Source organism: Dipteris shenzhenensis, chromosome 26, assembly GCF_047967505.1.
Source record: "Dipteris shenzhenensis isolate YYH24624 ecotype China chromosome 26, Dip_SZ_1.0, whole genome shotgun sequence".
In the NCBI taxonomy this organism is placed as follows: domain Eukaryota; kingdom Viridiplantae; phylum Streptophyta; class Polypodiopsida; order Gleicheniales; family Dipteridaceae; genus Dipteris; species Dipteris shenzhenensis.
Genome location: NC_141621.1, coordinates 27,752,962 through 27,766,580, shown reverse-complemented (window position 1 = coordinate 27,766,580; position 13,619 = coordinate 27,752,962). Strand labels below are relative to the sequence as shown.

General features: G+C 45.6%; 1 protein-coding gene and 1 pseudogene across 4 annotated transcripts in view; both read left to right on the top strand.

The window, feature by feature from the left end:
- Positions 1-13,408, top strand: part of LOC147884910 (uncharacterized) — a 35,069-nt gene extending 21,661 nt beyond the window's left edge. For 3 of the 4 annotated variants that reach the window (XM_087397494.1, XM_087397493.1, XM_087397492.1), the window contains exons 12-13: positions 12,635-12,798; positions 12,917-13,408. In XM_087397494.1, the coding sequence (XP_087253620.1) occupies positions 12,635-12,798; positions 12,917-13,162 (410 nt within the window). In that variant the 3' untranslated portion in view covers positions 13,163-13,408. Of the gene's footprint in view, positions 1-12,634; positions 12,799-12,906 lie in introns of all 4 variants that reach the window. The other variant, XM_087397495.1, reaches the window with a different exon arrangement.
- LOC147884911 (uncharacterized) lies at positions 729-5,106 on the top strand (annotated as a pseudogene).
- Positions 13,409-13,619: the final 211 nt, after the last annotated feature.

The window sequence follows — 13,619 nt, the reverse complement described above, 5'->3', positions numbered from 1 at the left end:
GAAGCGCGTTCCGTGCTCTCTCGAAGAGTGTTCTTTGTATTTCTCAGCTCTCCAAGTATAAAGCAAATTCTCCCTTGATTGGGGGAGGGGGCCCTCAGTGGGTACAGGGACCCAATCGATTGTCGACTCTACTCTCTCTCTACCCTCATCTCCTTTCTCTCTCCATGGTAAACAACGCTCATTCCTCGCTAAAGGTTTAAAGAAGGTCTTGCTGTGAATTACACGATCAGATAACCGTTGCATGCTACATTGATATCAGAGCTTCGGTCTGTATCCAGCTTGACTACCGCGAGTGTATGGTTGTGCTGAGATCCGGAAAGGACACACAATCAAGCGCCATGGAAGGGTCAGGAAAAGATTTCAACCGCAAAGACTTTGAAGAGAAGAAAGACTACCAACAAGATACGCTTCTGCTAAATGCTTAAGAAGTGATGACGAACCTTCTAGAGCGAAATCGGGTCCTACTGTAGCAACTAGAAGAACATTCATCCCAGCTAGAAGAAAGCAGAAGACAGCTGGACCAGACAAAACGACGTCTAGAGGAAAAAGAAGCAGAAAAGCCGTTGGAAGAAAGAGGAACCACATATTTTGAAAAACTGCTCTTGTTGATGCGTGAGGAACACAAAAATGAGGAGGCACTGCGACGCGCAGAGCTCGCCCAGGTAGAGAGGCAACAAAAGCTAGACCGAGAGGCGATGCTTCTCCAACACAAATAGCTGTTAGTCGCTATGCAGGCAAGTTTGAGCGCAGCGGCCATCTCCGCCACAGCTTCGCCATCGACAAAGGTAACACCACTCACTCGGTTCACTCCAAATTTTGTTAAGTATGGGTAAGTGTGACCATTTAGCAATTTTGCAATTTATTCATCAGTTTGTAGCTCATTTTCCGTTAGTGCGGATTCAAGATGAGCAAGATAAAGTCCACCTTGTAGCACCTCATCTTACAGGTGAGGCGGTGACTTGGTGGCAGCATTGGGCTAGTAAGCATACTGACCCACAAACGTTCAAGACGAATTTTGTTTGGGCAACGTTTGTGGCCGACCTTAAAGCCCGTTTTCTCCCACCTCAATATATGCTTAACCTGGAGGATGAGTTCGCTCGTCTCTCCTAGAATGGTTTGCTTGTGTTGACATACAGTTATAAGGTCATCACACGGGCGCAACAGTTGGGTGTGATGGAGAGCGCCAAGATGAAGCAATTCATTCGAGGTTTGGACACGAACATACGTTTTACCATTCGGAACTTCGACTGGCCGGATTACGAGCGGGTGCTGACTCTCGCACAGAACTAGGAGATGATGTTGAACGGGAGAAAGCCCAAGCAGGTCCAGAAAGATTCCAAAGCCCCGCAGCAGTCAAACAACACAGCGGGTAAGGATCAGAAGAAGGACAACCAGTTTCAAAAGAAAGACGGCCAGGCTTCTAGTCAAAAGAAGAAGTCCAAGCCAAAGATGACTCTGGATGAGAAGGCTAAAGTGGGTATTACGGGAGGTTATCTACAGCCCGACGAGCAAAAGCGGTACCACCAAGAACATCGTTGCTTTCATTGCCACCACATTGCTGGGCATGGCAAGAAGGATTGTCTGAAGTGGCTTGCCGAAAAGGCTGCGAAAGCACCTACTTCGTCCGTCGCTAATGTATTGGCTCTTCCAGCTCCGCCTCCATCCTCAGCTACGAATGCCGTCTTTCTTGCTTTGAACGCCGTTCCCACGGTGGTCTTTCAAGGTAAGAAGGAGGGCGACTTCTTAGATCAAAAGAAGGTGCTCATTCGAGCGTACGGCACAGCTAACGGGCATCAGTTTATTATCTTGTTCGATATGGGGAGTTCAGAAGATGCCATCTCCCCTCAGCTTGCCAAGACAGTGGGGTGCAGCTTGGTGCCTCACGAGCTTGTAGTGGACGGGTTCACGCCTGGCTTGCGCACACACATCACGCATAAGGCCATCCAGTTCACTTTTTCAGTTCAGAAGGTCATGTTTACGCAGGATTTTATATTGACTCCTTTGATGGGATGCGACATGATCCTCGGGATTCAGTGGTTCCGTGAGCATGTTCCGACGCCTGATTGGTGGCATGACACCTTCACGATTATGGAAGGTTTACTTGAGCCCGCCGTGATACGCGGTGATCGGAGCATACCAGGGATTCCATTAATCTCTCATATTCAAGTAGGTTGCGCCGCCTGCAAGGCTTCCATGTGTGCACTTGTATATGTCCAGTGCTAGATCATTGTAGTTTAAGCCGCTCCTCCGATGGAGCAAGCAATGGTGGATCTACTCCAAGAGTTCAAAGACATCATGCTCTGGGATGATCTGCCACCCCAGCTACCTCCCAACCGACCGGAAGACCATCGCATCGATCTACTTCCGGGCTCGACACCTCTAAGTAAGTTTCCTTATCGACTTTCAAAGTCTATGGAGGGGGAGTTAGAGCAGCAATTGTCTCAATTACTGTGCGCAGGGTTTATTAGACCTTCTTCTTCGCCTTTTGCTGCACCCATTCTATTTGTGGCAAAGAAGGATAAGTCCGCACGACTATGTGTCGACTACAGAGCACTCAACAAGCTTACGGTAAGCAACAAGTTTCCTATGCCCCGCATGGAGTACATCTTGGAAAGACTCAATGGTGCAATATTTTTTTCAAAGATTGACCTCAAGAGTGGCTACCATCAAGTCCGGATTTTTGAAGCTGACATCCCAAAGACAACTTTCCGAACTGAGCGAGCTCATTACGAGTTCGTCACCATGCCCTTTGGTCTGAAGAATGCACCACCAACGTTCAACAAGATGATGTCCCGGGTATTTGCAGAGTATATTGGAAAGTGCTTGTTCATCTTTCTCGATGATATCCTTATCTTTTTCACGATAGCCGAGCAGCATATTAAGGATGTGCGATGTGCCCTATGTGATAACCAGCTATATCTCAACGCAAAGAAAAGTGAATTCGGATTGTTGGAAATTCAGTATTTGGGCTACATCATTAGTACTCAAGGGATTCGATTGGACCCTAAGAAGATCCAAGCTATCACAAGTTAGGCTGTCCCCACGACGGCCCAGGAGATCTGATCTTTTGTGGGTTTGTGTCAAGCATACAGCTCGCACATGGAGGGTTTCTCAACATACGCAGCTCCTCTTACAGATTTACTCAAGGGGGTAAAGACACGCAGACAAAAAGTTCAAGTCACAGGCAAAGCTTTGCAGGCCTTCCACGACGTGCAACGGTTGGCCACGACAGCACCAGTTATGAAGATTGCCTCTTGGGATGATCCATTTCTGGTAATCACAGACGCTAGCAATGTCGCCATAGGGGCAGTTTTACAGCAAGAAGATAGGCCCGTGGCATACTACAGCAGAAAGCTTAACGATGCCGACAAGAACTATTCAGTGTATGATAGAGAGCTCCTCGGTGTCATCGAAGCATTAAAACATTGGAAGCCTTTCCTATACGGACGGACTTTCACGGTGAAGACAGATCACCAAGCCCTTAAGTGGCTTCAGACAATGCCTAGTACGCAATGGAGTGATCGGCAGCAGCGGTGGAGTCAAATATTCCAGCAGTTTGGGGGAATGATCGAGTACGTTCCCGACAAAAACAACCCCGTTGCAGACGCTCTCAGTCGGAAAGGTTCCATCCAAACCATTGAGCAGGCCACTGTGCTCAAAATCAAAGGAAAGGATCTTGATAGCATGAAGGCACAGTACGCAGAGTCAACAAAGTTTGGCACGCAGTTCCAGTTAGCCACGACGCTTGCTCCAGGCCATTACTCATTAGAGGACGGTTGGCTTTTCAGAAAAGGTTATGTGTACTCAAAGACAAACGACAGGTGCTTCTTCATGATGCCCATGACGCCCTTACGGGTGGTCATAGAGGTATCAACGGGACTTTAGAGAAGTTGGAGCGCTCTTTCTATTGGCCAAAGATGCGGAAGGACGTATACGGCTATGTGCAGAATTGTCAAATATGCCAAAAGGTCAAGGCTTTCCACAAGAAAGCGACATGCTTACTTATGCCATTGCCAATCCCCGACGGTCCTTTCCAGGACATAGGTATGGATTTCGTGGGACCACTTTCAGCATCCGCAGGTACTCGTAATACTCAATGTCTTACTATTGTTTGTCGCTTTAGTAAATATTGTATGCTCATTCCTTGCAAACAAACGGCCAGCGTTGAAGATGTAGCTCGTTTGTTTATCAAGTATTGGTATCCCATTGGAGGGTTGCCAAAGACCATAACATCCGACAGGGACTCCAAGTTTACGTCTAACTTTTGGCGAGTCTTGTTTGATAATTTTGGTACTAAGTTGTAGATGTCTAGCGATTTCCATCCGCAATCGAACGGCGAGACGGACAAGTATTATGGTATGGCATTTGATATTTTGAAATCATATTGTCATGATGCTCAGGGAAAGTGGGAGCAGTTTCTTCGGCTTGTGCAGGCCATTCTGATCGATACCTATTCTTCGAGTATTAGTCGCACACCTTATGAAACAGCGTTTGGACAACGATTTACTCCTCACCCGGATGGTGTCTCCATCTCTTGAAGCTAACAAAACCACCGAATCCATGGTAGAGATTACGGAGTCCGTGAAAAGCCGCATCGCCAAAGCTCAAGCATCGTATACACACCAAGCTAATAAATCTAGATGAGATGTCCAATATAAAGAGGGCCAATGGGTGTATTTACGCATTATCAAGCAACGATTGAAGCAAGTGGGCAAGCGATGCCCTAAGCTGTCCTTCAGGAGCTTCGGACCATTCCCTATTATTCAAAAGATCAACGATGTCTCAATGAAGTTACGCCTACCAGACAGTTGGACTATGCACAGCGTGTTCCATGTAGCTTGGTTGAAGCCATAATTTGGACCTCCTCTTTCAGAGATTTTCGACGAGCCACAACCTGAAGTTCTTGACGAAGCCGAAGTTTTGTAGCCAGAACAGATCCTTCTTCATAAATTCAAGCATGGGTCAGGACGCAGGATCCGGGAGTTTTACACCAAGTTCCATGATCGAGGTATCCATGAAGTAGTGTGGTTGGACGAAGATTTTTTCTAGGAGTTTCCCCAGATATTGGCGGACTACTTGGAAGCAATGAACCTACCGCCAAGTTAAGGAGAAAAATGTCACATGCACCCCTGCACTTGGGTGCAAGGTGACACACTGGCTACATCGACAAGTGCATTATAGTTCCCAAATAGGAGATTTTGTCGTATGCTGTGACCCCTTTGTGAGCCCTTGTCCAGGGACAGTTAGGCACAAGCTACGTAGGTCAGTCTCTCAGCCTTAGGTCAAGTCAGTAGTCAGTTCTTGTTCACTAGTACCCATTGGAGAACAGTAGGTTAAGTGTTTCCATCTTATAGTTTAGGTCTTAGCCTAGGTTAGGAGTCCCTTTAGGGTCCCCAAAGGCTGGACAGGTAAGTAGGGAAGGCAGCCTGCAAAGGCTGCCCAAAAACTCCCCTGGCAAATGAGCGAGGGAGGGCTTTTTATAGGCTGGTTGTAGGCCAGCCAGTCTGTAAAACAGACTGAGTCGGTCTGTTTACAGACTGGGTTGGCTCAGTCCAGCCCTATAAAAGGGCCCCTTGGCTGCCCTGTTTTCTCATTCAGTTTCCTCCTGCCTTCAGTTCTCCTACAGCTCCAGTTCAGCCTCCTGTGCAGCCCCTGAGATCCTCAGATCTGGCCCTGCTCTAGCCTCAGTCCCTTGGCCATCAGTTCAGCCTGATCTGAAGGTGACCACGCAGCACAACAGTCGGAGGTTTGGACCAGCAAACGGAGAGAGGTTTGGACACTGTTTCCTTAGCTTTCTCAGCTCTCTTTTACAGTTTACACAGCTCACTCTCAGCTCTATATTTCAGTCATCTCTCAGTTCTCTCATAGGATCTATCACTTCTAGTTTTCACTCTCTCACTCACGCAGTAACCCTGCATTCCGGTAGACAGCACAAGCCTTTCCTTGCCTTGCAGAAGCATCCTACATCGTCAGTGTGGACAGCATCAAGGTCTTGGTATTGGTCGGCGTTGCCTCTCAGGTCCTTGGGTCTGCTATACGTGTGCACAGTGAGCTCTTCAGAAGCGCGTTCCGTGCTCTCTCGAAGAGTGTTCTTTGTATTTCTCAGTTCTTCAAGTATAAAGCAAATGCTCTCCTGATTGGGGGAGGGGGCCCTCAGTGGGTATAGGGACCCAATCGGTTGTCGACTCTACTCTCTCTCTACCCTCATCTCCTTTCTCTCTCTATGGTAAACAACGCTCATTCCTCGCAAAAGGTTTAAAGGTCTTGTTGTGAATTACACGATTAGATAACCGTTGCATGGTACACCTCAAATCTATCTTCGTGAAAATGTGAGCAAGAGGTCAACTATCCTTGGGATTGGAAACCTGTTCTTGATGGTGGCCTTATTTAGATCCCTGTAATCAATGCACATGCAGTACGATCCACCTTTCGTTTTCACCAGAAGCACCGGGGAGGCAAAAGGAGAAGTGCTATGAGAGTTGAAGTTCTGCTCATGCAATTCCCACACCTATACGGCCACTTCCTCCCGCTCAACCTTAGAAAGACGGTACGGGGCTTTGTTTATGGGCTCACTGCCAGGCTTTAAAACAATGGCATGATCCGCATCCCTCTTGGGAGGCAATTGGTATGGCATTTCAGCAAATACATCAGCAAACTCCGAGAGCAATTGCTGCATATCACAATCTTGAACACCGGAAATACTACCCCCCTTGAGATATTAACACTTTTTTTAAACAAAGAAGAAAAGACAGCCGGCTTTCATTAAAATAAAGGGCTCAGAGTGTAGGCCTAGGGCTCTGCCCCTTGGTGGGCCGAGATACTGGCACATTCAATGCATAGAGTGCATGCTTCTTCCTGAGCTCTCTGGCCAACTGCTTCGCTGAAATGACCTGCAATTTAGGAGTGGCAATGCCATGCAATGTTCCAGTTCTACCCCTATGGACAAAGCTGAGTGATAGGGCATTTAAATCTATGTTGATTTTACCCAAAGATTTTAACAAATCGCAGCCCAGGACAGCATCTATTGGGCCCATGTCCAGTGCCCATAGATCCCCCGTAAATTCATAATCCTCCGAGAGCTTGATCCTTGCATCTTGGCAACAAAATTTATTGATCAAATGCTGTCCATTTGCCACCTCTACTCTCAGCCCATGATCAATCTTAGTAGCAATCAGTCCCACCTTCTGTAAGGTCTTAGAATTGATGAAACTATGAGTTCTACCGCTGTCCACAAGCATGTGAATAGTCCTGCCATTAATTTGCCTTTTCAATCTGATAGTTTCAGCACTTTTAGCACCCATCAAGGCATGAAAAGAGAGCATAAATTGTTTGCTGCGCATCCCAATAGATCTCCTCCTCGTCCACAGGAGCATTTCCATTTGCATCCTCTCGTGCATGAAAAGGCATAGCAACCTGATGCTTGACATGAAAGACCGTAGGCCAACGGCCTCGCATGCCAAAGGTGGGTTGAGTGTCACGTAATGGCGGTGGGTGGACCTCGATGTGGGCGGCTCAAGAGGTGGCGAGTCGATGGAACGAGCGCGAGGAGACGGGACTGGCAGAGCGGGGCGATGGGACTGGTAGGGCGGCCATCCATTGACAGCAACGTGACGGGCGACAAGCTGTCACGGCGGTGAATCGGGCAGATAGCTAGCGGAGGTTGGGAGGGATCACGGACAATGCCTTCGAAGGCGTGATCAAGAACGGCTGTAGCCTCTAAAGGTCCTCTAAATTGGCCCCTTTTTCCCCCTTCATTACATTGTAATCACTGATGTGTCCATGTGGCAGTCCTTAATCTTGCCCATGTGGCTCTCTCAAACCCAATCTCTGCTCCTGGTACACCTCCACCATGTCTCATTTGGGGTCTCACAGATGGGGAGGTGACCACCACCCCCTCTTAGCAACACACTGTTGGCCAACACCGACTTGTCGATACAGATGCTCCATTGGCTCGCATAGGGAAGCTCTGTGGAACAAGTCGGGGATGTCCTTGATCTTCGGTCTTCGAACGCACAACTCCTATTCCTCTAGGCCTAGCTGCAGTGAGGTAAGGCATCCCAAAACACACATACAATGCATGTACTACCCACTGTCCATGGTATGACCATTCTCGATCATGAGCACGAAGGTGTACGTGAGCAATCTTGGTACAGCTGTCCCTCTCAAAATGCAAGGACAGCTTGGTTCTCCATAGTCAAGTGTCTCTATAGAAATCTTGGACTAGAAGCTCCAAACGAGCTCACAACTGAGTAATCCACCAACATCAATATACTCTCTAGATTTGTAGATGTCCCTATTTCCATCTTAGAGGATTCAATAGGTTCACCTTGTTTTGCTTCCAGTATTCTGCAATTGCGCCTTGAAGAAGTCTTTGAAACGCGTGTCCTTGTCAGCAAGTCATGCTCCTTAAAGCAATCATCACTGCCCTTGACAAAAGTCATGCAGTAGGCATTGATGTCCTCTGCAACAAGACTTCCCTCAAAACACATTTACCCTCCATTTCTTCACCACCTTGGAAACAAAAAGCAAATGATTTTCCCAACACATGCTATTGAATTCTGAAGGTATGTACAAATAATATAGACACCGTTGGATCCACCCATTTACTGCTTGCTATGAAAACAAGCTGTGTGCCTCCAAGAGGCACCCACAACTTCCATGTGTAATCTTGTACCACCATCTTTAGTGTCCCTATACTCTGAATACATTGCTGTCGTCCACCTTCACGAAGGTCTCTTGTCCCTCTGGCTGATCAGACCATCTCATTGTTAGACATAATAACAATTCCATTTAAATCTATGAACCTGATCTCGGCAACTCTGGGAGCTGTCAGCAAGAAGAGCTCTCTTGTTTTCGTTACCACATTTGCCGTTGTTTTGACTTCTTTGAGTCCTGCTTGGACAAAGATTCCTTTTTTTACATGAAGATGTTGTGAAAGAAGTATTGTAGAAGGGTTTTTAAATTCTTACCGTCATAAATGAGAGAGAAGGGGGTCCTACCTCATAAATCGAGGGATACCCTCATTAATCACACTCAACTGGTGGAAGGAACAGGAAGCTGGCGGTGGCAATAGAAGAATCTCTTCTTTTTCTCAATTCCTCCACTAGAAGAAGCCTCCTGCTCATCAGATTTGTTGTCTTTCTTCTTGTTGGGCTTGCCATTGCTAGGTTCGCTCTTTCCTATACCCTTAACTTTGCTCTGAGTGCTTTCCCATTTCCACTGTCCCTGTCAGATTCTTTCCCTAGCCCCCTCCTGTATCAACGTAGCCCCCAACTCCTCAAAGGTGAGTGGCCTTGATCTTTTCAAGGTTTTAATACTGGTTAGAATAGTCGGGTCAGTGCAGAGGTGTTGCAGGCCAACAAGTGCCTGCCAAGTGACTGATCTGGAGGTGAACTGCTGCTTGCGGGTTGGGTGGCACAAATTGGGTCAGACTAGTCTATGGGTCTGCTAATTAGTTTACCCTGTATGTGGTCTGCTAGTTCAGAGAGCAAACAGACCTATATACAAGGGTCTTTGGGAGCCTTGCAATGCTATTCATGTGTTAGAAATGGAAATCCCACCATGGAAGACTGATAGATGAACCCAGGAGATGTGTCTGCAAGCCAATAAATAGTCAGTGCATCCAAGACAAGTATAGGAGCAACAACGATATATTTCCGTCCGTCCAAAACCAGACACAATACAAAAGAGATGCGGAGTCCCACCAAACGGTGGTCCTCCGATCTTACCAAAAGTCGTCCTACTATTTTCCTGGCACCTCTAGATCTCTGAGCCCGCGTGCTTCTCTGAGCTTATGTAGATTCTTTGTCCAGTGATCCCTTCCACCCTGCTGCCCCAGCCTAGGTGGACAGCCCTTTCTGAGCTATGTCTCCAGCCTCTCATCTTAGTTCACCGCCTGGAAATATTTCTGCTCTTGCTGCTCCTTTTTGCTCTTCAGAGGCTGCTCCAAGTGATGAGATATGAGGCCCCCGTGTCCCTCCTTATATAGGCCCCAAGGGCCCTTGACCTGGCCAACCCAACAGGAGTCTACTGGCTTATGACCTTGTGGTTCATCATTTCGAGATACCATTCCCCAAAATCTAATGGGTATTCACTCCACGAGGCCTAATAAAACTTTTCATTAAAACATCAGGGAAGCCTCTCTTGTTTTGAGATATCTGATGTAGTTGCACCTGAAGGTGTGGTCTCTAAACTTCTATACTTCAGCATCATCCATGTCATTATTTGATTACATCAACTTTAGGTCACCTTTGCCTTGAAGTTGGCTTCCTTGGAAAACGTTTACCTTTGTCACCCATTGTGGAAGAAGCACAAATCTCTTACGGATTTTGGAAGGCAACTAGGCATTCTACGATTTCGTTCTTTTGCATCTCACACAACACATCCATGTGTTTTTCTCCATATTGACTAGAGTCGGTGTTGACTGTCATTTCGTAGAGACACTTCTTTGCAATACGGCATGAATGACTTTGCAGTTCTTGTTTAAATGCATACAGCTTGATGATTTTCATTCCATTCTTCGTGATTGCATGAATGGAAGAAGATTCTTACATAGTTCGGCAACCGGAACATCAAAATAATACCATGTCTCACCTGTGTGCTTGTCATGAGTCGTACATTGCCAGCACCCTTCACTGGATACTTGGAGTTATCCTCCGTCCACCGATCAAAGAGAGCTGTGCCACTCTTTTGCTTGTCATAGCTCCACATCCACACATTATAAAATCTTGTGGCTTTGTCACCACATTATCAATAATGGGTGTCTCATTGATGAGGAATAGCTCATCAAAACATTGTTGCCACTGCTCTTTGTCTCCTTTCGGGACTTGTCCTTCCTTTTTTCCTGCACTCTTTGGCTAGTGCATCTTGTTGCAGTAGAGGCACCTGACCTTCTTCTTTTGAATTGGAAGATAAATCTTCCTATTTGTCCTTTGTAGGAGAGCCTTGCTTTCCCTTGCCCTTGCCCTTTGCCTAAGCATTAAAAGCTTTGCCAGTCATACATGCTGATTTGCAACTTGTCTTCAACTGTTATAGCCCCAAGCTCCTCAAACTTGATTGGGCTGCTCCTTTGACTTGTGGTCAATGCGGTGACATGAAGCCTTGATAGCTATGAGATAGCTTGCTCAACAATGTTGACCAAAGGTTGCTATCTAGTAGCTTTAAAAAAAAGCAAAATGAAGCTCTCTCTTTTCATGTAAAGGTTGCATGGATTTCTTTGATAATACACATGCCCATTTTGCTGCAGGTTATTCTTCAGACAGCAAGCACTCCTTGCTCTTGATATGCCTCCAAAATCTCTGGGCTCGTTTGAATCAGCCCTTCTGTATCTTGGCAGAAGTGGATCAGCCTGTCAAGCACAAATCCGGTGTGGCATACTTTGTTATTAAGTTTTTTTCATAGATGTCCTCCTTAATCACCTCTCAAATCGAATGTACCAATATAACACAACGAGAAGTGCATATGCACCTTTTAGGACATTCATGGGGTGGCACAGGTGGTGCAGACCCATTATGCCTTTAGTGAGTGACACTCATGCTTGATTCTTGCCTGGTCCATGGATGTTTTTAGATGACATAAGTCACAAGGATGATCGAGACAATGTTCTCTACAGCCTCAGATCAAAGACACAATGGAATGGTTGAAGCTTGAGGCCAATCGGGATGTGAACTCGCTTAGAATTTTGAGCTTATGAGCAAGGTTCAAGAAGGAAATGCTGTCCTAAATAAGACATAGCAAGACTCACCGTGATAGGGGCGCCTCAAGTAGCACAGTGATAGTAGGTGGAAAATATCGTGGTTTCCCCAATTTTGAGGCAAAGCTCAAACAATGAGGAAAAGCTTCGACTAAAGCCTCAAACAATTTGACAAGGCTTCTAGAGTCTTCATATTTGAAATGATCGGATTTTTGTAGATCCGATCTTTCTTTTAAGTGGCATGAGGCCTTCCTATGGTCACTGTGCATATTCTGGAAGCTATCCCTTATGTGCAGAATTTTTACTATGTATGGAACATGATTTGACTATCAAGCTAAAATTTGACTATAGTTATTATAGAATTCCAAGTTCCTTCAATGTTTTGTGATAACTATTTTTCTGGCACTCGTGGACCATGTGCCATTCACAGTGAGATTCTACAACTTAACCTCATACTCCATTAATAATAGACCTACAGATGCTTCTTTCATGAACTTGCAAAAGTCCAAGAAAACTCTTTTCAACCTGTCATGGTTTCAATTTGCAAGGTATCCCCTAGAAGGAGACAACGAATCCAAGCTTTTGACTGGTGCTCATTTTAAACTTATGGACTACAGTCATAGTTTGCAATACTTTGTCCTCATCAGCTCAGTACTTGTGTCGCTTGCATCAAGGGGAAGGTTGCCTGACTTACAAGCATCAACATTATCTCCACAAGGGTTTTGTGGTGGTGGCTGAGGCTAAGCTTTTGTTAAGGTCATCTGATTCTGCTGGTACTGTTTATGTGGCTTTCTGTAGTGGCAATTGCTCTTTTATGAAAGCATCACAAAATCTCTCTTGTTTATGCACGTTATATTTGTATGGCATTTGAGTTTCTGACTTCGAAACCCTTATCGTTGCTGGAAGTTGGTTACACTGTGCTAATATGTGCGTTTTGAACAGAAAATATCTGGGTGGCACGTTCGGTTTTTTTGACATCACATCATATATTTCTGTGTATCGAGGATCTGGTTCATTTTGGTGCTGCATCAGAGGATTTGATTACGCCACAACACCCGTACTTCATTATGGAAGCATCAGCTGACATTTATGACCTTTCACAAGTGGTATATTTTTAAAAGAACGGCTCGACTGCTATTTGTTTCTCTTTATTCAGGCTTATTTTAAATTAGCTTTGTTACTCTGGTTGCATTCTGTGTGCTGATGAACTACAGTTGTGGCTAGGTTGCCGGGTTGACAGATGGTTGTTTGACTCTAAACTTTGAGAAGATCATAACAGGGTGCTCGTCAACAGTTTATTATGGAACTACAAAAGCCCAAAGGGAGCAGCAGGAATTGAGTAGATCTCTTGTATGGAATTTTAAAGGCGTGTTACAGGAGGCTGCTTTAAAACTGGTTGCTCTGCTGCGTGCCAGCCATATGGAGGTTGCTGTGCAACCTTTGACTGTAAAGAGGCAAGGCTATCCTTAGTTGTGATGTTGGATAAATTTTTTGTGAAGGATTTAGTCTGTTTGATGTATAGAGGGATTTAGTCTGTTCGATGTATAGAGGGACAATTTGGAGGAACTAGCTATATTGAGGGGGAGATTAGGATGATGTCCTCTTAATTCTTTAAGGTGGGGTATAAAATGTTGTAACCTTCGATTCTTTTATTTTTACAAGATCTCAGTTTCTGATCATGACTCTCACTTGTACAAACATGTACCTTGTATAAACGTGTACCTTGTATAAACACGGACACCATCTAGATCAATGGAGGGACGTTGCAATTTCCATGGAGCCTGTGACAAGGAAGCATTTCAAATGTGCATTGCAGAAGTTTTCAACCAGATCCATGATTTACAAGCAAGACACAAACTTGAAAAACTGGCTGTCAGCAGGTTTTTGTGAAGGGCTTTTTGTTTTTATAAGAACATATGCATGTGGC